The sequence below is a fragment of the Canis lupus genome, chromosome 19 (assembly GCF_003254725.2).
Source record: "Canis lupus dingo isolate Sandy chromosome 19, ASM325472v2, whole genome shotgun sequence".
Lineage (NCBI taxonomy): Eukaryota > Metazoa > Chordata > Mammalia > Carnivora > Canidae > Canis > Canis lupus.
In genome coordinates this window covers 41,534,842-41,558,712 of record NC_064261.1, presented here as the reverse complement: position 1 = coordinate 41,558,712, position 23,871 = coordinate 41,534,842, and the positions used below count along the sequence as shown (strand labels likewise).

At 35.2% G+C, this 23,871-nt stretch overlaps 1 protein-coding gene across 2 annotated transcripts in view; it reads right to left on the bottom strand.

Annotated features, from left to right (window-relative positions):
- The window catches only part of HNMT (histamine N-methyltransferase), a 51,642-nt gene extending 28,973 nt beyond the window's left edge, over positions 1-22,669 (bottom strand). Inside the window, exons 1-3 of one of the 2 annotated variants that reach the window (XM_025430712.3) lie at positions 22,285-22,669; positions 12,235-12,270; positions 10,425-10,477 (exon numbers count right to left, since the gene is read on the bottom strand). In XM_025430712.3, the coding sequence (XP_025286497.1) occupies positions 10,425-10,477; positions 12,235-12,270; positions 22,285-22,421 (226 nt within the window). In that variant the 5' untranslated portion in view covers positions 22,422-22,669. The remainder of the gene's footprint in view (positions 1-10,424; positions 10,478-12,234; positions 12,271-22,284) is intronic. The other variant, XM_025430719.3, reaches the window with a different exon arrangement.
- Positions 22,670-23,871: the final 1,202 nt, after the last annotated feature.

Genomic DNA, 23,871 nt, shown 5'->3' with positions numbered 1-23,871 from the left:
TTATTTATTCATGATAGTCACAGAGAGAGAGAGAGAGGGGGCAGAGACACAGGCAGAGGGAGAAGCAGGCTCCATGCAGGGAGCCCAATGTGGGATTCGATCCCGGGTCTCCAGGATCGTGCCCTGGGCCAAAGGCAGGCACCAAACCGCTGCGCTACCCAGGGATCCCCTATGTTGCCATATTTTGCATTTTTTTTACTTTGAGTTCTTTGACTGATTTTTTACAGAAATGCTCTTTTTTACTGCTTTTGTGTTTCCTACCTTTATACTGTCATCTTTGGTCTCCTCTTTCTATTCAAAATTCTAAAAACATTGCAGAGCTGGTTTAGTGGTCATGAACTCCTTTAGTGTTTGTCTGGGAACATCTTTATATCTTCTTGTATTCTGAATGATAGCCTTTCTGGATAGGTATTCTTGGCTGCATACCATTCAGCACTGTGACTTATGCCACTCCCTTCTAGCATGGAAAGTTTCTACTGAAAAATCTCCTGCTAGCTCTATGGGTTTTCCCTTACATGTTATTGTATTTTTTGTCTTGCTGCTTTAAAAATTATCTCCTTATCACTATATTTTGCCAATTTAATTACAACAGATCTTGGTATGGATCTGCCTTTGTTGATTTTGGTGGGGGTTCTCTGTGTTCTTGGATCCGAATATGTTTCCTTTCCCAGATTAGGGATATTTTCAGCTATTATTTCTTTGCATAAATTTTCTGCCCCCCCCTTTCTTCTTCTTGTTATTTTTTGTCACACAAAATATGCTGATCTTGATTTAAAAAGTTAAATTAAAACTAATTTTTTAAAATTCCCCTCATTGCAAATCTCCTTCCTTTGTACCACCTCATCCCTCAAATCAGCCACAACTATAAAATGATTTTCCATGTCTTTTTTGGGGGGGTTATGTTGAATCTTTATTTAACTTTGCAGCCAGATAATTTTGTAGTTGTAATATCTTGATTTCATAGCAGCCATATTTTAAATGCATCATGCCTATATTTGAGGGATATGTATTTGAAATCCCTGACAATGGAACTTAACAAAAAGTTTAAAAACAAGGAAAGAGAGGATTTCATCCTCTAGAGAACTTTTCTCTATTCCCTGAACTTCAGTGGTATATTTAATGAGATAGCAGAGAAATGTTGCATTCTTGCTTGAAATTCAAGGTCAGCTGATTAAAAATGGAAAAAAAAAAACATGAAAAGGAAGATTTAGAGATTATGGATAGATAAAACTGAGCTCAAATTTAGTATTTGCCAGAATTATACAAATTTATTAATATCTCTGCCCTTTAAAGTGCATGTCTATAAATTAAGGATAATGTAGTCTATCCTATTGTAAAGGTCAGCGGCACTATGTGGAGATCTTGTACTTCAATTCATGATTATATAATAATTGCTCAATAAATTGAAGCTATTATACATTAATTCAATGAATATTTCTGGGTATCTACTAAATGCTATGTTCTAGTCACTGGAGATATAGCAATGAATAACACAGACTAAAACATTCAAGTGTTACAGATGGTGATAAGTCTCACAGACAAAACCCAGGCAAAAGGAGCAAGGTGAAGCCATAAAGGGGAGTTTGTGATTTTCAATTGGATGGTCAAGTAGGCTTCACGGAAAAAGTGACATTTAAGAGAAAGTTTAAGGAGACTGGGAATGAGGGAATGAAGTTTTGCCCTTCATGGGCAGTCCCATAATAAAATGAAAACTTAGAAGAGTGCTCATCATGTATTTGTATTGTCTAGGTTGTTCTTCTGATTTAGCTTCCATCAAATAAAACACAAATCCCAGCTTAAGAACCCTGGGGCTTCCCAAAATAAGAAAACCTGTAGGTCAAGAAAATGGAAGGTTAAAGACTAGAGATATCTCTTGCCATTTGATCTCCATCTATTCTTGCTTCATTTCTCATATCAAAATATATGTGAATTCTTTATATTATCAGCAGGAAAATTTTATTCTATTACATGTTGCATTAAGATTATTATCTTCCTTGCTCTCTCTACTAGAACATCAGACACAAAAAAAATTGTTTGTAAAGAGAAAAATTGCCCAGAAAACTCTGCGCTTAGTAATGAAAAATAATTTCAGCTATGGGTTTGCAACCAAAGTAAGAATAATCTGATGTTGAGCTGCAGGGGGAAAGATAGAAGATTCCTGACAAGATCATCTCATCTCAATCTCTCTCTCTCTCTCTCTCTCCCTCTCTCTCTCTCTCTTTCTCTCTCTCTCTCTGGGTGGCTCAGTATTGAGGCAATTCTGTCAGTACAGAAATATGAGAGTGGAATATTAACATAGCTATAGGGTCTCAGGAAAGGAATTATAAATTCTGAGTCAAAAGCACATTGCCATTTGCTTTCATGTGTCTTCTGGCTATTTGCCCAGGAACAAAACTGCCTGAATACTTTGTAACTGCAGGAGTCCTAAGAAAAACCATGCTACCAAAATGTTGTATGAAATATAAACTTAGAGAAAATGTTCCAAAAAGTGCTAAACACTGAAATGTAGATATATTTGATAGATGATTCATATAAAATACAGAATTTTGCCTTAACTTTTAATTTATAGATTTTTAACATATAGATACTTGATTTCTACTTCAGCATATACATAGAAGGAAGTACATTCTATCCATACAATATTGTAATGTTTCAAAGTTATATTGAGTTACCCTTAATGAAGTGCTTTTTCCTACCTTTCCTTCCTTATACCCAAGGAAGGATTTATAGGATGAAACTCCTTGAAATGGCAAAGGTAGTCCAAAATAATCGTGTAGATGGTGTGATTTTATCAACATTGGCATACATGCTCTCTCATGCCTATTCTGTCTCTTAAATAACCTTCACAGGCTCTCATCTGAGCCTGCAATATTAATAACTGTTAAAACACAAATGCTATTGATGAAAACTATCAGTTATTTAAACCCTCACATGAATAGAGTCTGAAGACCTACTATCCTCATGGAATAAAAAGCATTAAATAATAAGTATCCCAAGGAAAACACAGTGAACAACCAACATCCTTTTGACCACCCTCACCCTCATCATTATGGCTAACATGTACTTGGATCAGCCGTGAGAGAATCTGTGTGCTCTGAAAAAAAGCTCTGCTAAGTTATAACACAGATGGCATGGCTCTTAAAATATTTGTACAGGTATAATGGTGTTGCCAGTGACTCAAAAATGGCCAAAGGAAAATTGTTCCAAAAACATATATGTGGGAGCAGTGCTATGGGCATCAGCCACATAGCTAAAGTTGCTGTGAGAAGTCAGTGAGTCTACTCTTTACCATCATCTCTCATCAACTATAAGATTATAGTTTTCACTAGGTTTACTTTTCCTGTTCCTAGTTATAAAATAAAAACTGTAGGAAACCTGAGAAATAGACAAAGATATAATGTACAAAATGAAATTAACAGTTTACTACCAGAGAAAACCAAAGTTAACATTTTGGCTTATTTCCTTCTAAACTCGTCCTTTTTTACTTTCAAACAAATAATTTCCTTTAGTCTATCCAGGTGAAATCATCTTGTGTATAAATTATTTTGATTTGCTTACTTGAGGGTTAAACCACGAATATATCAAAATTCACTTAAATGTGTTATTTATGGTGGCAATTCTCTAAAATGGAATAATTGTTTTAATTATTATCTTTGATAATATAATGTAAATGTAATGTAAATTTATATAAGTGTATACATTTATATGTGGAAATTTATATGAATATGTATTTATATATATAAATGTATTTTATATATAGTCAGTTGGTATATAGTTATTTTTTTCCTATCATGAAGAACCTGACAACAAACCATGACTTTTTGAGCAAAAATGTTGTTTTCAGATTAATTCCAAGAACCAGAACTAATGTTAGAATGAGCCCCTTGATCTTCGGTGGTATTGAAAATAAAACAAAACAAAACAAAACAAAAGACAAAGTTTAAGGATAAGGGTGCCAGATGCTGAGAAAAGATGTAGGCTGAAGAACTATAGTACATTTTTAGAGGCCTCCTCATTGGGCAAGACCAGTCTAATAGCTGAAGCACTTGCAGATGGGGAGCAGAGGTACAGGGGTGGGAGCAGGAATGTCCAGGGGTCCATGAGGAGGGGCTGAAGCAGAAGCTGGGGCTGTAGTGGGACAACAGGGGAGTGGCTAAGTATGTCAGTATTTTTATTGACATATTTGTTTATTAAGTATATCAGTATTTTTAGAGCCAGTATGAACAGACTGTATTAGATGAATATCAGAACTTTTTCTGATACATTACTTACAGGAACATTTCATTTCATTTCATGCCTTTATCTTTTGTACATGAAAGCTTCCGTATCACTGTTATTTCATTAGTATTACATATTGGCTTTTTAAATCTTCTCAAATTGTTCTCAGTAAAAATTTGAACTTTTCTTCAAATAGGTTGCTTATTTTTGTATTAAATATAATTATTAACCAAACAAATAGGTTCATCATCTGTAAAATGAAGATGACAACAGACCCCTTACACCAAGGTTGCATGAGGATATATATTAAATCACAAAGTTTTATTTAATAGTAAATGTCAAGTGGAACCTTATTCACTAATTAAGAGTTTGTCCCAAACTGTCATAAGAACTGACAAGATACAATTTTTTCCTTCAGCAAAATTGCAGATAACCACATGCTAAGGTTTTCAAATACCTTGTAGATACTCAAAACTGTGAATGAAAAACTCATATGTTAACCAAAAAAAAATGTGTATATGTCATATTGCTTTTTATCTGTTTTACCTATATCAAGCCATTACTGCATTCTTATGAATTCTAAGGCTGTGCAACTGAGTTTATTTGCTTTTCTGTGTATACAGTCATTTAATCTACAAATAATGGTAGTTTCTTCTTCACTCTGCTCATTATCCTGTTTTCCTGTTTAAATCCTTATTGAATTAGCCAAAACAGTCTTGTTTACTCCGGTTTTAATGACAATGATTTCAATGTTGTAGCATTATGCTTGTTTCTCTCAAATTGGTAATATATTTGTTGTTAATAATACTTCCACTTCACTTGAAAGTTTTAAATACAATGGAGTAAACTATTTTGTTAAAATTATATGTATTTTAATATCATTATGAATGCCTTTAACAAAACTTTCTGAGACCCCAAACTATGATTACCCAAAGTAGACAGTCCTGAATTCTATAAATTAGTGAGTCTCTAATAATAGAGTAGCTGCTAGCATGCCACACGTGAATCCATAGAGTCCATATACCTCTAATAATAGAGTAACTGCTAGTATGCTATACATGAGTAAAATAGTATTTACTCATTTCAAGTTATAAGCAATTAGAATACAGACTAAAATTTACGTACATATCTAGATGTCCTATTTGAATTCCACTTCCTCAGTATAGGCAAACATGGTGTTAGTCATACCACTCTGGAGAAATGGCTACCTCTTTCTAGAAGGTTAATCATGAAGCCATAGATTTTATGGAGTAAAAGCACCTTTATTGGCCCCAACATCCGAAAAAAAAATGTCTAAGTCCTTTCCATAGCATATCTGAAAAGTATTTTTCTAGTCTATGCTGACTCCTAGAGCCTTATCTCTCAAGATGTGTGCTTTCATTTCTGGACAAGTTTGATCAGTGAGTTGTAATATTGACTCAAAAAATCTTTCTCTCTTACAACCATTGGTTCTTTAAGGGTAAATATTCTGTAGTTAGATCAACATGAAATATCTGATGATAGGAATAAGCACTTATATATATTTCCTTTTTTGGTCCAGAAAAAATATTGAATGTGCTTATTTCTATCATCAGATATTTCATTATTTCATGTTGATATGTATATATACATGTCCCCTGATTAGGGGAACATATATATGTCCCCTAATTATCTGAATTTTCCCAGTCATTCCCAATTTGCTGATATAAACTGTTAGCTTACTCTGGACCACTGAAAAACATTAACCTTTGCTTCCTACCACCTCCTGGCTTTTAAATTTGACACACTGGCTCTTTCAGTTCCTGCCCTAATTATATTTGCTTCACTTCTATCCAATTAGTTTAGAAAATTAAACTTCTGTGTCACCTTAGCATGTCATTATGAACAGAGACAGAATGAATAATCTAAAAGATTAGATTTTCAAATAGCCGGTTATTACTTAGTATTTAATATCTCCTTTTCCAAGTCACTTATTAACTTTTATATTTGCTTCATACAATCTGTTGAACTGGACTAAAGTCAAGAGACCTGGCTTTTGTTCTGCCTTGGTGGTTCTCAGGCTTCTTTTCTGTAAAATGAGATGTTGATGGTTTCTAAACTCTTTTCTGTTTTCTAATCTTAGTAGGAACACTGATGTCTATATGTTGCAGAGCAAGAAAACCACCTAATTGTTCTCACCATATATGAGCAAAATTATTACCAAAAAGATGTCATGAGAGGGTTCACATTACCTGTATTTCATATGTGAGTTGCTTCAGTTGATTAGGAATTATCTATGGGGGGGGGGGTTCCTGGGTGGCTCAACTGATTATGTGTCTGACTCTTGATTTCACCTCAACTCATGATCTCAGGGTCATGGAATTGAGCCCTGCATCAGGCTCTGTGCTTAGCAGAGAGTCTACCTGAGGATTTTCTTTCCCTCTCCTTCTATCCCTTCCCCCTGAAATAAATCAATACATTTTAAAAAATTATCTGTAAACCTATATACTATTATATATGTTATGGCAATTGAGTCAGTACACAAAAGGTTAATAAAAATAGACATAGAAAGCTGGATAAAATGAGATTATTTGAGTTATCTTGTCTAATCCTTATAAAACTTTCTGACATTTGAACATATGAATTGAACAGTATAGCAGATTCCTTTAAGCAGAGCCCAGAGCAAGGAGAACACATTACCCATTACTGCCTCCTGGAACATTTTTCTGGGCATAAATGCATGCACTGTAAATTACTACCATTCTCCTTTACCAAAAAGAATATGGATTTATTTTTTTTAAGATTTATTTATTTATTTATTTATGAGAGAGAGAGAGGGAGAGAGAGAGGCAGAGACACAGGAGGAGGGAGAAGCAGGCTCCATGCTGGGATCCCAATGTGGGATTCGATCCCGGGACTCCAGGATCGTGCCATGAGCCAAAGGCAGGCGCCAAACTGCTGAGCCACCCAGGGATCCCACGGATTTCTTTTTATTTACGTACTGTGTAGCATAAAGACAATATTCATTAAACATCAAGTAATAATGAAACTCCATTGGGTGGTTTAATTTTAGGAAGTATCAGTACTGAGGATGAACCAAAAAGCATATTCTATGAGACTTAGAAGACAATGTAATTGTTCTCATTATCTGAAAGCAACTGCTAAAATGAATATGGTATAAGTACTCCAAGACCTTGAGTAAAACAATTCCAGTTGTTTCGTGTTTCATTAAAGTACAAACTCATGCAACACGACACAACTTTACACTTACCAGTTTGAGCTGTATAAAAGCTACATGATGTTTTTCATTAGATGTCCTCTTCTTCATTTTGGGGTTTACATATTTATTTCATACATTTTCCTAACATTAAACATATAATATATGGATAGCAGTGCTGTTTATCAATTGTATTTTATTGATGTGTTAGATCAAAGATCACATTAAAAAGTTTGCCATGAGTTTCCTTTCTTTTTGAAAGAACCCTAATAATTGTTCAGTTTCTGAACTGAATTGTCAGACACCTTTTTCAAAACTCTCATATTCTTTTTTAAATGGTGAAATCTCTCTCCACACAAACACCAACCTCTACAGAAAAGAAGCAGAAAACATAAAGGGTGCATTGGTAACCCCCTGCTCATGTTTCTGAGAAGAAATTCAAATAGGCTGACAAAGAACATGAACATTAAATGATAAAAGCAGCAATTTCATTTAGAGAAGTTTTTAGTTTGTTTGCTTTTGATTTGTTGTTGTTGTTGTTGTTGTAATGGGGAGAAGTGGTAGGTAGCACCATTATGAATGGAGAAAATATTTGCACCAAAGATGTGCAGATAATGATCTGCAGGTGTGGACAACCAGAAGGAGAGCATTTACAAGGTGAAACCAGAGAGGTCCATAAGCTAAGAAGGAAGTAGAACTTTGTAAAATATATTATGGGAGCTAAGTGCAAGTACTAGATAGGGCCAATGGCCTAATTTGCCATAGATTGGAGTTCAGTGACTGATTGGAAAGGATACTGAAGTCACAGGATAATGCAAAAACTCTCAGGCATGCTATAGATTATAGAACATGTGGGGAGACCATAAGGCAAAGATAGGGAGTTCCTCATTGTATAGTAATATATTGTTCTTCTTCACAGTGCTTGCTGTTAGGCAATAACAGGTTATCAGATAAGCAAGTCCCAGTTTGTATGTGAGCACCCAAACTGACTAAATAGGGTCCTATTATAAAGCACTGCTCTTTCATGCCAGGAATATGTAGACCTACGAATTTCAAATAAATCAATTTTGATTTCATGTAGCTTACTTATTTGAGCAGAGAATGCTAAGTATCTATAGCTTGAATTTCCCTTGGAGTTCTTCTTATATTTTTGATCAATTTCTCATGCAGAGTAACCTTAAAGGGCACCCATATTCTCTCCAAGGCAGAGCCTGTCATTAATACAATGTTAGGGCTCAGTCAGAAAAATTCCAAGTGTTGCTTCCTTTGTTTTGATAAGTTCTCTATATTAGTTACTATGTGCACCTTTATGTAAGGAATCACTGTGCAGGTCAAATGTTCCTTTCTCTAGATAGCTTATAAGCATCTGGATAAATTTACATTAGAAATTCAATTAACTTTATATTAAAAGGTCAATTAACTTGGCCATGATAGAGATTGTTTTTAATTACTTTTCCTTGTAGGGCTTCTCTTCTTGTCCAAGCACAAATGACACTATCAAATGATGGTCTCGTAGCTTGTTGGGTGCCTGAAACTCATATGTAAAACTCACTGGAAAGGGCAGTCTTGGTTGAATGAATTTACTTTTATGATTCTTAGGACTTGGAATATCAGTAAGCAATGATAGGATATTTTAGCTTAAACAATCTCTATATTATTCATGACAGTATCCTTCATTATTTGTCCTTTCTGGTTTCCGTTTTCTTGGTGGAAGATGATAATAAGTAAAAATTATTTTAAAGAGTTAGCCATCATTACATCATGTCACAGTATATTGTATGAAAAAAATGAACAAATGATTACATTAAAAACAAGTGATTCTATTCCATTAGAGAGCTCTTAGCTTTGTGTTCACATGGGTCACAATTTAACTTGTTCATATGTCATTAGATCCTTATACTTAAGAAACCCAAGGCATTACCACTTGGCATTATAACTAAGCCATCACTCAGTCAAAAGAAAATAACGAAAGAAAGATACAAATATATAAGTAATATATTGACTATATCTTACATATTAATATTCTAACTCAGATCTTCAGATGACTAGCAATTTAAAAATAAAACAAACAGTACTCAGGAGTTTGATACCAGGTGCAATCTGCAGATTAAATTTTTTGTTTTATTTTTGAAGAAGGGACCAGCCTTTACCTTACAGGAGCAATAACAATGTGTTAAGCATGATATAAATGTTATCTATGTAGTTCTCACTACAACTCTATGAGATATAATTCATTGTTTCCATTTTACTGATGAGCAAACAGAAGTTTATGTTCTAGCCACGGTCACAAATTTTCACACTCTAATGGTAGAGTCAGAAACTACACCCACATCAATCTGCCTTTTCAGATTTCCTATTTTCTTCCTGGGTAAAAACACAGCTCTAAGAGTAGTGAGATCAATGAAGTGCTTATAAGAGTGGGCTTGGGAGTGTGTTGAATGTTTGGAGGGCAGTTTGGGAACTGAATCAGAGGAAGGGAATGGTTTGGGTCAGTGTAACTCAAAGAGTGGAGCCACAAGGATATAAATTAACTACGTCATTAAACATATTTTTCCCCCTTAGCGATAGTTTCTCAATGAAGGAGCTGTATACTGATTTACATTCTGGTACATGCTTCTTCCCTCCTCCTGGACAATGATAGTTTGCAAACCAGCAAGCAGTCCATAGACCACACTTCAGTGGCACATGCTTAAGGAACTGTCATATGAAATTTTCCTTTACTGTGAAAACTTGAATCATTTTGGATAAAAGTTACCCTCAAAATCACCATATATTTTTCCATTTATGAAAAAGTATTAAAAAGCCACTTCTTATCCATATTTCAGATACAAATAAAGGCTTAAGTCCTAAATGTTATAAAAGTATGGGGGCCCTTAATCTTAGTTGAAATGTTACTACTCTTACTAGTTTTAATAAGCTAATCTCTTCCAAGAGCAAAGAAAAATAGTTTTCTTAAAGAATGAACAATATTGCCATCAAACAGCATGATGTTTCAAATGAAATACAAATTTTAAAAATGTATTATTCATACCTGCACCTCCGCCAATGCTTAGAATCTTAATTTCTGATTTTCTATCACCAATCCTGAAAAAAAAATTATGTAGTTTAAGAAAATTGTGCTATGTGCTTTGTAAAATCTGATTATCAAGTCTAGTTAAAGAGAACAAACTAAAATTTTAGTGAACAAAAACTAGGCCAACATGAAAGGTCACACTCATGTTAGTGGTTACACTGCTGTGTTTAGAAATCTTTAGAAAATAGTTCCACTCATTAATGGTTTTGAACTGGGAGACTTTTAGAAACAGCATTATAAACAGTTCAGAGATAGGAAATGCCATTTGTTTCATGATTAGAAAACAAGAACACAAAAAGTGGGCCTTTGAGTCTAGTGATCTAATAAGCCATTCATTAAAGATGGGAGAAAGGTTAAGGTGATTCATGCTGTATATCTGCCTTCCTTCTTTCTTGCTAACTTCCTTTCAATGAATACGTGTTTATTAAACATTTATTATACATCTATATTTAGCATTGGGGATATAAAAATGAATAAAACACTACTTTGCTCTCAAGTTAAAATGAGAGATAATAAACCCCAGTATTAAGAGAAGGTAAAGGTGGCAGAGTAGAAGAACCCTGAGCTCATCTCCTCCCACAGACACACTGAGACCACAATGACATATAATGCAACTCACCTGAAAACAACCTGAAGACTAGCAGAACAGATTTTCCACAGCTAAAGACAGAGCCATATCAAGAAGAGTAGGAAAGATAGAGATGTAGTAGGAACCAAAGCCCCAGCATGGCAATTATAGGCTGGAAGGATATTAGAGGCATGGAGATCCTGCCTAAGAGGTGAGGGGATGAAGCCCCATCTGAGGCACCCTCTGTCATAGGAACCTGTACCAGGAAGACAAGCCTTCATAACATCTGGCTTTGAAAATCAGCAGGAACAAACTCTGGAGAGCCAAGCCACAGGAAACTGAGACTCTGTTCTTAAAAGGCCAGCACACTATATCACTCCATCAGAGACCCAGTACAGAAACAGAAGTCTGAAAAGTACCTGGACATATAGGGAGGAAATTTATTGACTTTTTGCACTGGAGGGGCAGGGATCTAAGAAGCTTTCTACAGGAATGGAAATCATGGAAAACATCATTTTTCTTGCCCTTTTTCAGTCCAGCTAGCTGGATGCTGGTAGGAGCCAATGTTGACACTCTCCATCTACCACTTGCTCTTCTCAGCATGCCTCTGCAGACATACCCCAGCAGGCAGTGCTCCAAAGCAGCATCTATACCACCACACCCAGAAGACAGTGCTATCTGGAACCAGTGCCCCTTTAAAGTGATTTCTACACTGAGGATACTAAAGGGTAGCCCTAGCCATCAGTATACCTGCAGTAATTCTGGCTGGGCATTTCTGCCAGCTGTGTTGGGAGCTCACACCACTGACCAGCAAGCTCATAGAGGCTATAGCTTGTTCTTTCAGCTAGCCAGGCTGTGGGCCATCTCCACCCATAGTGTCCATAGCAGTTGCATCCTGGTCACACCAGGAGGGCACATATGGCCTACACAGGGGACACTCCTGGAGCACCTGGTCCTGGTAAAAGGAGACATTTTTGGCATTACTGGGCTCCACAGGATGCTTTCTACATAAGACCACTACTTTCAAGACTATAAGACCAACTAATGCAAAGAAATAAACAGAGTCAGATAAAATTAAAAGACACAGGAATATGGTCAAAACAAAAGAACAAGACAGAACATCAGAAAAAGAACTAAATAAAACAGTTAAGCAAGGTACCTGATGAAAAAAATGAGAGTAATGTTTATAAAGATGCTCACCAGATTTGGAAGAAGAGTGGATGAACTCCATGAGAACTTCAGTGAAGAGACATAAAATGTAAAATAAAAAACATCAGAGCTGATGAATACAATAACTAAAATGAAAAATATAGTAGAGGAAATCAACAGCACGTTAGAGGATGCAGAAGAAAAGATCAGCAATCTTAAGTCAGGATAGTGAAAAGCACCCAAGCTGAAAAGCAAAAAGAATTTTCAAAAAATGAGGATAAGTTAAGGGACTAATATATATCAAGTGTACTAACATTTGTATTACAGGAGTGCCAGAAGGAAAAGAAGGGACAGAAAACTTACTTGAAGAAATAATTGCTGAAAATTTCAACAACCTGTAGGAGGAAACATTTCCAGGAGTCACAGAGAGCCCCAAACAAGATGAATCAGAGGCGATCTATACCAAGATGCATAATAATTAAAATGCCAAAAATGAAAGATAATATGAAAATCCTAAAAGCAGCAAGAGAAAAGAAAACAGTTATGTAAGAGGAAATCCAAAGGCTATAAAACTGATTTGTCACCAGAAACTTTCTAGGCCAGAAAGTAGTGAAATTATATATTCAAAGTGCTGAAGGAAAAAAAACAAACAAACAAACAAACCTACAATCAAGAGTATTCTACCTACAATATTAACATTTAGAATAGAAAGGAGAGATAAAGAGTTTCCCAGAAAAACAGAAATTAAAGGAGTTCATCACCACTAAGCTAGACTCACAAGAAATGTTAAAGGGACTTATATACATGGAAAAGACAAAGTCATAAGTAAAAGTAAGAAAATTAGGAAAGGAAAAAAGTGACATCATATACATAAAACATAGAGGGGGAGGTAAAAAATGTTTTTATTTTAGAATGTGTTTGAACTTGAGTAACTATAAACTTAATATAGACTGCTATATACATAGGATACTATATAGGAACCTCATAGTAACCACAAACCAAGAACCTATAATAGATACACAAAAAATAAAGAGAAAGGAATCCAAGCATTACACTGAAGAAAGTAATTAAATCACATGGCAATAAAGCTAGAGGAAAAGAAAAGAGAGAAGAACTACAAAAACAATTATTAATAATTGTAAATATTAAAAAAAATAATTGTAAATATCTATTCACCCAATATATAGGCACCTAAATATATAGAGCAAATGTTTTCAGACATAAAGAAGTTAACAGTAATACAATAATAGTAGGGAACTTTACATCCCATTTACATCAACGGATAGATCATCCTGGCAGAAAATTAATAAGCAAATAGTGGCTTTGAAAAACACGTTAGATCAGATGGACTTAACAGATATACACAGAACATTCCATTCAAAATCAGTAGAATACACATTTTTTTCCAGTGCACATGGACATTCTCTAAGATGTATCATGTTAGGCTGTAAAATTTGTATCAATAAACTTAACTGAAATTATATCAAACATCTTTTTTTATCGCAACAATATGAAACTAGATATCAATTACAAGAAAAAAATGGGGGAAAAAAACCATGGAGGCTAAACAGCATGCCACTAAAAATCCAATGGGTCAACTAAAAAAATCAAAGAAGAAACAACAACAACAACAAAAAAAAAAAACAGGAAACAAATAAAAATGGAAACCACCAGTAAAAATGTTTGGGATGCAATACATGCAATTTTAAGAGGGAAATTTATAGTGATACAGGTCTACCTAAGAAACAACAAAAATCTCAAATAATCTAATTATATACCTAAAAGACTGGAAAAAAGAATAAATGAAATTCAAAGTTAGGAGAAGGAAGTCAGTCATAAAGATCAGAGAGGAAATAACTAGATGAAATAAAGACTTAAAAAACAATAGGAAATATCAGTGAAATGAAGAGCTGGTTCTTTGAAAAGAAACAATTCATAAACCTTTAGTCATATTCATTAAGAAAAGCAGAGAGAGGACTCAAAATTGGAAATGAAAGAGAAGTTAAAACTGACACCATAGAAATACAAAGGCTTATAAGAAACTACTATGAAAAATTATATACTAACAAATTATATACTGAGAAATAGAAGAAATGGATAAATTCCTACAAAAATACATTCTCCTACAACTGAATCCAGAATAAATAGAAAAATCTGAATAGGCAGATTACTATTGATAAAATTGAATCAATAATCAAAAAACTTCCAATAAACAAAATTCCAGGACCAGATGGATTCACAGGAGAACTCTACCAAACATTTAAAAAAGAGTTAATACCTATTTTTCCCAAACTATTCCAAAAAACAGAAGAGGAAGTAACACTTCCAAATTCATTCTATGGTGCCAGCATTACTCTGATACCAAAACCAGATAAAGATACAAAAAAAAAAAAAATTACAGGGATGCCTGGGTGGCTCAGCAGTTGAGCATCTGCCTTTGGCTCAGGGCGTGATCCTGGTCCTGGGATCAAGTTCCACATCGGGCTCCCTCCGAGGAGCCTGCTCTTCCTCTGTCTATGTCTCTGTCTCTCGTGAATAAATAAACAAAGTCGTTTAAAAATATTACAGACCAATATCCAACATAGATGCGTAAATTCTCAATGAAATATTAGAAACCAAATTCAACAACACATTAAAAGGATCATTCACCATAATCAGGTAGGATTTATTCTGGGATACAAGGATGATTCAATATCTGCTAATCAATCAATGTGATATACCACATTAACAAAATGAAGGACAAAAATCATATGATCATGTCATTAGATGTAAAAAAGCATTTGACAAAATTGAACATCTACAGAATGGGCTTAGAGGGAATATACCTTAATATAACAAAGGCCAAATAGGAAAAGCCAAACCCACAGCTTGCATCATACTCCTGTGAAAAGCTTTTCCTCTAAGGTCAGGAACAAGACAAGGATGTCCACTCTTACCACTTTAGTTCAACATAGTACTGAAATCCTAGCCAAAGCAATCAGGTAAGAAAAAGAAAAAAAAGGTGTCCAAATTGGTAAGGAAACTGTCACTATTCATAGAAGACATGATTCTATATGTATAAAACCCTAAAGACTCACTATTCATAGAAGACATGATTCTATATGTATAAAACCCTAAAGACTCACTAAAAAACCGTTAGATGTATAAAATCTATTCAGTAAAGTTGCCGGATCCAAAATTAATATACAAAAATCTGTTCCATTTCTGTACACTAGTAAAAAATCTAACAGAGAAATCAAGAAAGCAATCTCATTTACAACTGCATTAAGAAAAATAAAATACCTTGGAATAAATAAAAATAAGGCGGTAAAAGGCCTATCCTCTGTAAACTATAAAACTGATGAAAGAAATTAAAGGAACAAAAATAAATGAAAATCTATACCATGCTTATGAATTGGAAGAATTAATACTGTTAAAATTTCCATACAACCCAAAGCAATCAATAGATTTAATTAATTTATATCAAAATACCAATAGTGTTTGTCACAGAACTAGAACAAATTATCCTAAAATCTTTTATGGAACCACAAAAGACTTCAAATAGCCCAAGCAATCTTGAGACAAAAAGAACAAAGCTAGAGTTATCTCAATCCCAGATTTCAAACTATATTACAAAGTGGGAGTAATCAAAAACGTAAGGTACTGGCACAAAAACAGACACATAGATCAATGAACAGAATAGTAAGCCCCAAAATAAACCCAAGCTTATACTGTCAATTAATCTATGACAAAGGAGTCAAGAATATTTAATGAGGGGGTGCCAGGTGGCTTACAGTTAAGCATTTGACTCTTGGTTTCAGCTTTGGTCATAATCTCATGGGTTGTGATATTGAGCCCCATGTTGGGTTCCACTGTCAGCAAAGAGCCTGCTTGAAATATTCTCTCCCTCTGCCCCTCTCTCTACTTGCTCATGCTCTCTCTCTCGAAAACAAATCTTAAAACAAGCCAAAAAAAAAAAAAATAAAGAATACAAAATGAGAAAAAGACAGTCTCTTCAATAAATGGTGCTGGCAAAACTGGATAACTACATGCAAAAGAATGAAACTGGCCCACATTCTCAAACCATAAATAAGACCTGAATGTGAGACAGGAAACCATAAAAATCCTAAAAGCAAACATAGATAATAAACTCTTGGACATGAGCCTTAGCAAGATATTTTTGGATCTGTCTCCTCAAGCAAGGGAAACAAAGACAAAAATAAACAGCTGAGACTACATGAAACTAAAAGGCTTTTTCATGGCAAAGGAAACCACAACAAAACAAAAGACAACCTAATAAATGGGAATAGATATGTGCAAATGATATATCCAATAAAGGGTTAACATCTAAGATGTATAAAGAACTCCTACAACTCAACTCAACACACACACACACACACACACAGTAAAAAAGAAAATAAAATCCAATTAAAAATGGGCAGAGGACCTGAATAGACATTTTCCCCAAGAGAACATACAGATGACCAACAGACACATGAAAAGATAGTCAACATCACTAAATGGACAATGCAAATGAAAACCACAATGAGATATTACTTCACACCAGTCATGATAGGTAGTATTAAGAAGATAAAAAATAGCAAGTGTTGGTGATGGTGCAGAGAAAGGGGGTCTCTGGTGTACTTTTGGTGAGAATGTAAATTGGTGCAGCCCATATGGAAAACAGTGGAAACAGTATGGAAAACAGGTTCCTAAAAAATTAAGAATGGAAATACCACACAATCCAGCAATTCCACTTTTGAATATTTACCCAGAGAATAAGAACATAAGATATATGCTTAAACAAAAAGATACATGCCCCCCCAAAAAAAGATACATGCTCCCCTATGTTTATTGAACCATTATTTATGATAGCAAGATATAGAAGCAACCTAAGTGTGAATGGATGAATGGAGAAAGATGTGATATACATACACAATGGAATATTACTCTCACAAAAAAAATGAGATCTTGCCACTTGTGACAACATGGATGGAGTTAGAGAACATTATTTTAAGTGAAATAAGTCAGACAGAGTAAGATAAATGCCATATGATTTCACAAATATGTCAGATCTAAAAAACAAAACTATCATCAACAACAACAAAAACAGAGACAGATTCATAAATACAGAAAACTGGTGGCTGCCAGAGGGAGGAGGGTGAGGCAATGGGTGAAATAAGCATAGGAGTTTAAAGGGTACAAACATCCAGTTATAAAATAAATAAGCTATGGGGATGTATATACAAGATAAGGAATATAGCGAATAATGCTGTAATATTGTATGGTGATAAAACAATAACTACACTTATTGTGGTGAGCATTTTGTAGTGTATATGATTGTGGAATCACTATGTTTTACACCTGAAACTATATTGTATATCAAATTTATCAAAATATTAAAAAAATAGAGACCAGTATTATGGTTCTAGCACTAGAAATGGAATGGGATTGATGGACTGGGAGGTAACAGTAGGATTTGCTTCTGATTGATGTTAATAAAGGGGGGGAGAGTATTAGAAAAAGGAGTGCACAATGAGTGACTAACTTCCAATTTCGATGACTGCATAAAGTATGGAGAGAAAAAGGAAGCTGGATAATATACTTTGATGGCAGGTGTGTGTTTTGTCAGGGTGTGTTTTGTTTTGTCTTTTTTTTTTAAATAAATCTGAATTCTACAGACATTTGGATATGCAAGATTTAAGTTGAGTGGGAGATAGATCAGGGTCAATTATGTATTCTGGAGAATTAGTATCATAAAGTTATAATCAAAACTAGGAGACTAGATTCTATCACCCAAGCATATTGCAAAGAGTTAGATGAGCAGTGGGAAGATGATGCAATGCCAAGTTTTAAAAGTCACTGGATTATGAGGAACACGCAAAGGGGACAAAGAGGAAAACAGCAGAGCTCAGAGAGACAGAATTAGAGAAAGAGAAAGCCATTAGTAGCAGAGTGTACTACCAAAAAATAAAGGAGGAATCATCTTCATTGAATTTGAATATGAATATGTTTGATAATAGTTTTAAAGGATAGCTGAGTGCAGAAGTCAGATGGCAGGGGGATTAAAACTGAATAAAGAGGAAGAAGATCTAGAGATTGTTGGAATAGAATGAAAGAGAAGGGAAAGCAGAAACAGGAACTGAAAGAGTGGTGTTTGTTTATTTGAATTTTAGCTTTTTTTTTTTTTCCTTTTGAAATGAAAAAGCCTGTACAGAGTAGCAGAACAAAGACAGAGATAGAAGCAAAGTTCTTACAGAAACTGGAAAGGATAGAGTCAAGGAAACATATAAATGAGTTGAGTTGCCTTTCTTAGTTCTAATTTTCTTCCCACTCATAATCATACACCCATCCCTATCTATGCTCTTGGTTAATTCTTAAAACTGCTTTTATATTTGTAGATAGCATAGTGAAGCTATGGAGCGCAGCACCAAGATTGAAATCCCAGCCTACCAATATATTACCTTAAGCAAGTTATTTAATTTCTCTGCATCTTTATTACCTATGAAATAGGATAATAATATCACCTACTAGATAGAATTGTAATAATAGTATCTAGTTTAAGGAAGAGTTGTGGGGATCAAATTATTTAATTCATGTATATCTCTTAGAAATGTGTCTGCATATGACAAGCACTCAACATATGTTAGCAATTATTATTATGTCAGCCACAGCTAAGTGATTTGACTCTTTGAATCTTCACAATTCTTCTATGAATTAGACACTGTTATGATCCCATTTCATATATTATGATTAAGAATTATTGAAAATTTACTATTTTCTAGTCAACGATCTAAATGTGTTACATATAACAACAAACTTTATTATGTATGGCTATATACTGGAACTCTCTCCATCCCACTCTTCACTTCCAGATGGGGATTTTTTCCCCCAGGGAAACAAACCATCTTGGTGCATAAACTTCTAATTTTGACATCTGAGAATCTCCTAACAAACAGCTAAACCCACATCCAATTGCTACAGTGACTCACACACTCAATAACCTTCACTTATATACACAAAGAGGATCTGAACACCTTTTTTGTGTTTCATTATTGATTGGATGAACAATCAAATCATACCAGGTAGCTAGGGTGCTCTCCTAACCTGAGAAAGACCTAAAGAAACAGAAAAAGAACACTCAGAAGAAACATGCAGAAAGCAGAGGAAAATTTTATAATAGATAAAAAAGATATTACATCTGTGAAAGATGAACAAGATGCTATAAAAAATCCTAAAAATTAAAAATATAATAGTAAAAAAATAATATAAAGGCCATAAGATAAAATTGTAGAACTTAGATATATATGAAAATTAGAGAATTAATTCGAAAGGTCTGGTGTTTGATGAATAGAAATTCCAGAAAGAGAAAAACAGAAGGAAGGGATGATAAAATAGTACCAAAGTTTTCCTGAACTGAAAGGTCTGAATCTTGATTGAAATGGCCCAGGGGACTACACACAAAAATATGTGAAAAAGTCCCTTATCACAATTCATCTTAAATTTCAGAATACTAGATAGAACATCCTTAAAGCTTCTAAGTAGGGAAAGCAAAAACAAAACCACAAAAACAAACAAACAAAAAAGATCACAAATGAAACATGAGCAATTTGAAGGACAAGGGATTTCTTAGAAACTCTAATTGCTAAAAGACAATGGAAAAATACCTTTAAATTTCTGATATCATTTCAGGATAGAAATTACTACCTAATAAAAATGACCATAGATTGAAGGCACTCTTAAACATGCAAAATCTCAAAAAAGTTTACTTTTCATGCACTCTTTCTTGGGAAGCTCTTTTAAAAATATTTTTTATTTATTTATTCATGAGAGACACAGAGAGAAGGGCAGGGACATAGGCAGGGAGAGAAGCAGGCTCCCCATGGGGAGCCCGACACAGGATTCAATCCTGGGACTCCATCCTGGGGTCCCATCCCAGAATCACACCCTGAGCCAAAGGCAGATGCTCAAGTGCTGAGCCATGCAGGTGTCCCTCCTGGGGAGTCCGTTAAGGGGAAGGAGAATAAAAAGAAGAAGGAGAAGTAGAAGTAGAAGAAAGAGAGGAAAGACAAAAGAAGAAGAGGAAGAAAAGTCTAAAGAAACCGAGAAAGCAATAACATGAGATCCAGAATCAGGGAATCCAATACTGCAGAGAGGGAAGAGAATTTCTAGAAGTTGAAATAAATTCTCTTATCAATAATTGTATAGCAAAATAATAATAATAATAATAATAATAATAATAATAATTGTGTAGCAGACCACCAACAAATCACCACAGACTAGAAAAGATGGACAGAGAGCTCCAGAAAAGATGTACCCATGGGAAGAAATTGACAGATGACTTGATCTGTTGGACTATGTTGAGAGGAGATTAATACTTCTGATTGGGGCACAAGTAGTGATAGGTATAAGGAAAACTAAGAAAAGAAACTAAAATCAAAACAATAGTTAACTCTAGGAAAAACAAAAAGTACCAGAAAGGAAATGTGAATGTAGCATATAACACATCATTCAATTATGTATATTATGTACACCGGCAAAATGATAAAAACATTCAAATTATTGAACCCAAAATTTTGACATAAATACGCTGACATGATAGGGGAAGAAATGTACATGCTTATTTAGCTATTTTAATACAGTAAATTAAGAAAGAGAAGAATAACATGTTATTTAGAATTAGGAAAGAAAATTTCATAAGAAGCAACCAAAATATTTCAGAATGTTAAAACTGGTTGCTTCTAAAGAGTAGGAGTCAGTGATGGGATTGAATTGGGCTAGGAGCCCAGGGCATTTGCAGGGCAATGCAAATTTGGTTATTCCTTTGAAAGTTCTTCAGTCTTTCACAAATTCTACAATTGATATTTCCAACCAGATTGTGTACACCATGAAGGAGGGGTCATCATTCATTATGTTATATGCATCCATGATGCCTCTTCGAACCACTGATGACTGAAGAAAACCAAGGGTCTGGATAAGCTACAGACATGAACACAGACCTTTAATACTGCAAAAGACCCAAAGAAGTAAATTACTAGTTCCTAGATAAGAAGTTATCTATATTTGCTGTATGCTTTGATTTTTGGCATCATTGTTTCATTACTTACTAATTATTAATAAATTATATAACACTCTATTTTTTAAAAATTAAGAAACTAACCATGAAAAATAGAAAAGGAAATAGAATTCCATACACATCCAACAATGCCTGCTTTCATCAGTCAGAGGTACTGTACTGGTGAAAGAATTTCAGGCCTACAATAGAGAAATCCAGCAAAAGATAAAATATCAGTTTTCTTTGCTGTTGTAAATTGGATCCACAGTCAGTCATTTCTTCCCAGTTTTCTATCATTATTTCCTGAAGCAGAGTAAGTTACAGCAATCCACCCCTAGATAGGTGATTTGATTATCTTTAGCATGTGGAATCTTTTACTCTCATAATGCTTATCAGCTCTGGCACAAATTGAACACATTAATCACCAAAAAAAAAAAAAGAAAAGTCTGCAAGAAGGATAGGAACTAGTGAGTTTCACTGATAATGGGAAAATGCTGCTTTTTTTTTTTTTAAAGAACCACATTGCTAATATTAAGTTGAAAGGAAAAGACTTTTTTTTTTGAAAGCGATAACTATAAGGATGGATAAGGAAATGAATTTAGATGGATATTAGGAAAACTGAGAAACACCCACCCCTCAATCCTCAGGAACAAACAGTAGTTGGCACTTATTTATATTTTATTCTAATGACAAGGCGACTAGACTCCGCGTTTGGGACTTTTTTGAGGCGTACAATCTGGAGGGCTGAAAAATCTGAGCTCAAAGATTGGTATCTTTTCCCAAATGAACATGGATGTGTGCCTTCAAATGGTTAACGCTTATCTCCGCGCAGCTGGAAACGCTGCACGAATCTGAGCCTTTGAACGTGGGAAGCTGGCGTCTCACTAAAGCACCCGGGAGAAGGGGCGCAGGGGGGCGAGCAGGGGGGCGAGCAGGGGCGGGGGGGGGCGCTGCTGTCTGAAGCTCCTTAGCCGGGGCCCAGCCTGCAGGGTTGGGCTCCCCCATCTATCACTGAGCACAAGCGGCCGGAGGCTTGTCTCTTGGACAAAAACGTCCTTTTTTGTTACCTTGCTGTTATGCCTGGCAGCTTCTTGTCCACGAATTCCTGCATGCACTGGTGTTCCGTGGAACTGTTGAGAAACCTCCGGAAAGATTCAACGTATCTGTTGTGGTCAGAAAACAAGCTCCTCATGGAAGATGCCATGTTTGGTTTTCTGATGGAAGACAGAGAAGGAAGGAAGTTTTAACTTCCCCTCCTTTTCTTCCCAGTTCCCTATTTTTTTTTTCTCCTGACTGCCACCAATCCTATCCTCTCTCCCCTTGCACACACAGAAAGAAAGAAAGAAAGAAAGAAAGAAAGAAAGAAAGAAAGAAAGAAAGAAAGAAAGACAAGAAACAAAAACCCTGCTTTGAATTTATCAGTCACTCAAGGCTGGTGTGCAAATCTCATTATTACGTCAGTCATTTGTACAGGACTTTGCGCTGCTACTTTAACCCCTACGGTGTTTTGTAAGAACCAGAGGTGGAAAAGTAAAGCCGTAAATCCACTGCTAAAAACTTGTTTTTTAAACGCCTGAAGTTCAGAAAGCCGAAAAAAGCAGATTGGATTCTGATCACTTCCTGTTTTGTCAGCAGCAGCCAGAAGTAAATTCCATGTGGGACAGTGGCTGCTTTAAGAGCCGAAGGGGACAATCACGGGGATAAACACCCATGTAAAAGGCTGCAAACCACTGTCAGAAGTCTACCCCTGCAGAAACCTTTAGACTGTCCTCTGCCTCCAGGCTTCCTACAGAATTCCTTGCCTTCACCCTTCTCTACCTGAACTTTACACTCATCACTGCATCTCTTCAAATGCTGATTGGTTTGTTGTGATTCAGGAAGTCTCTTTAGCATATTAAGGCACAAATGCAGGAGAAAGGGTAAAAGCCGAATCTGTAGCAATCATCCCTAATTGCTTCCGAACGAGGGATCTTAGATACTTAGGGTTGGATGAGCCTGAGGTGGCCTAGTGTTGTCACCTGTCAAAGACCCAAAATGTTAGAATATCCACCTGCTGGACCTTTTTACCTGGGAATTGGTGTTAAACAAGACCACTCCTCCAGCATAGGGTGTTTTGTTTTGTTTTGTTTTGTTTTTTGTTTTTGTTTTTGCATAGGGTGTTAATAACCGTATCCAACTCCTGGAAGAGTTATAAGAATTAGTGAGTTATTCATACACGTCTCTTAGAGGTGTGTCTGCCCAAGCCATTCCCTTCCGCTGATTCAGTTCCCAAACTGCCCTCCAAACATTCAACATACTCCCAAATCCTCTTTTTTAAATACATCATGATCCCACTACTCTTAAGATCTGTGCTTTTACCATAGGAGAATGTGGGAAATCTGGCAAAGCAGACTGATGTGGGTGTAAGTGTGACACTGTGTGACCTTGGCTGAAACATGACCTTCTTTTTGCTCATCAGTAAAATGGCAACAATGAATTAAATCTCATAGGGTTGTAGTGAGAATTCCGTAGATAACATTGATGTGATGCTTAGCACGTTGTTACCGCTCCTATAATGGGCAAGCTGGTTCCCTCTGTAATAAGAAAATAATAAAAAGGTTATCAGTTTTATTTACAGACACTGAAAATTGAGTTTCATTTCATTTTCACAGGTC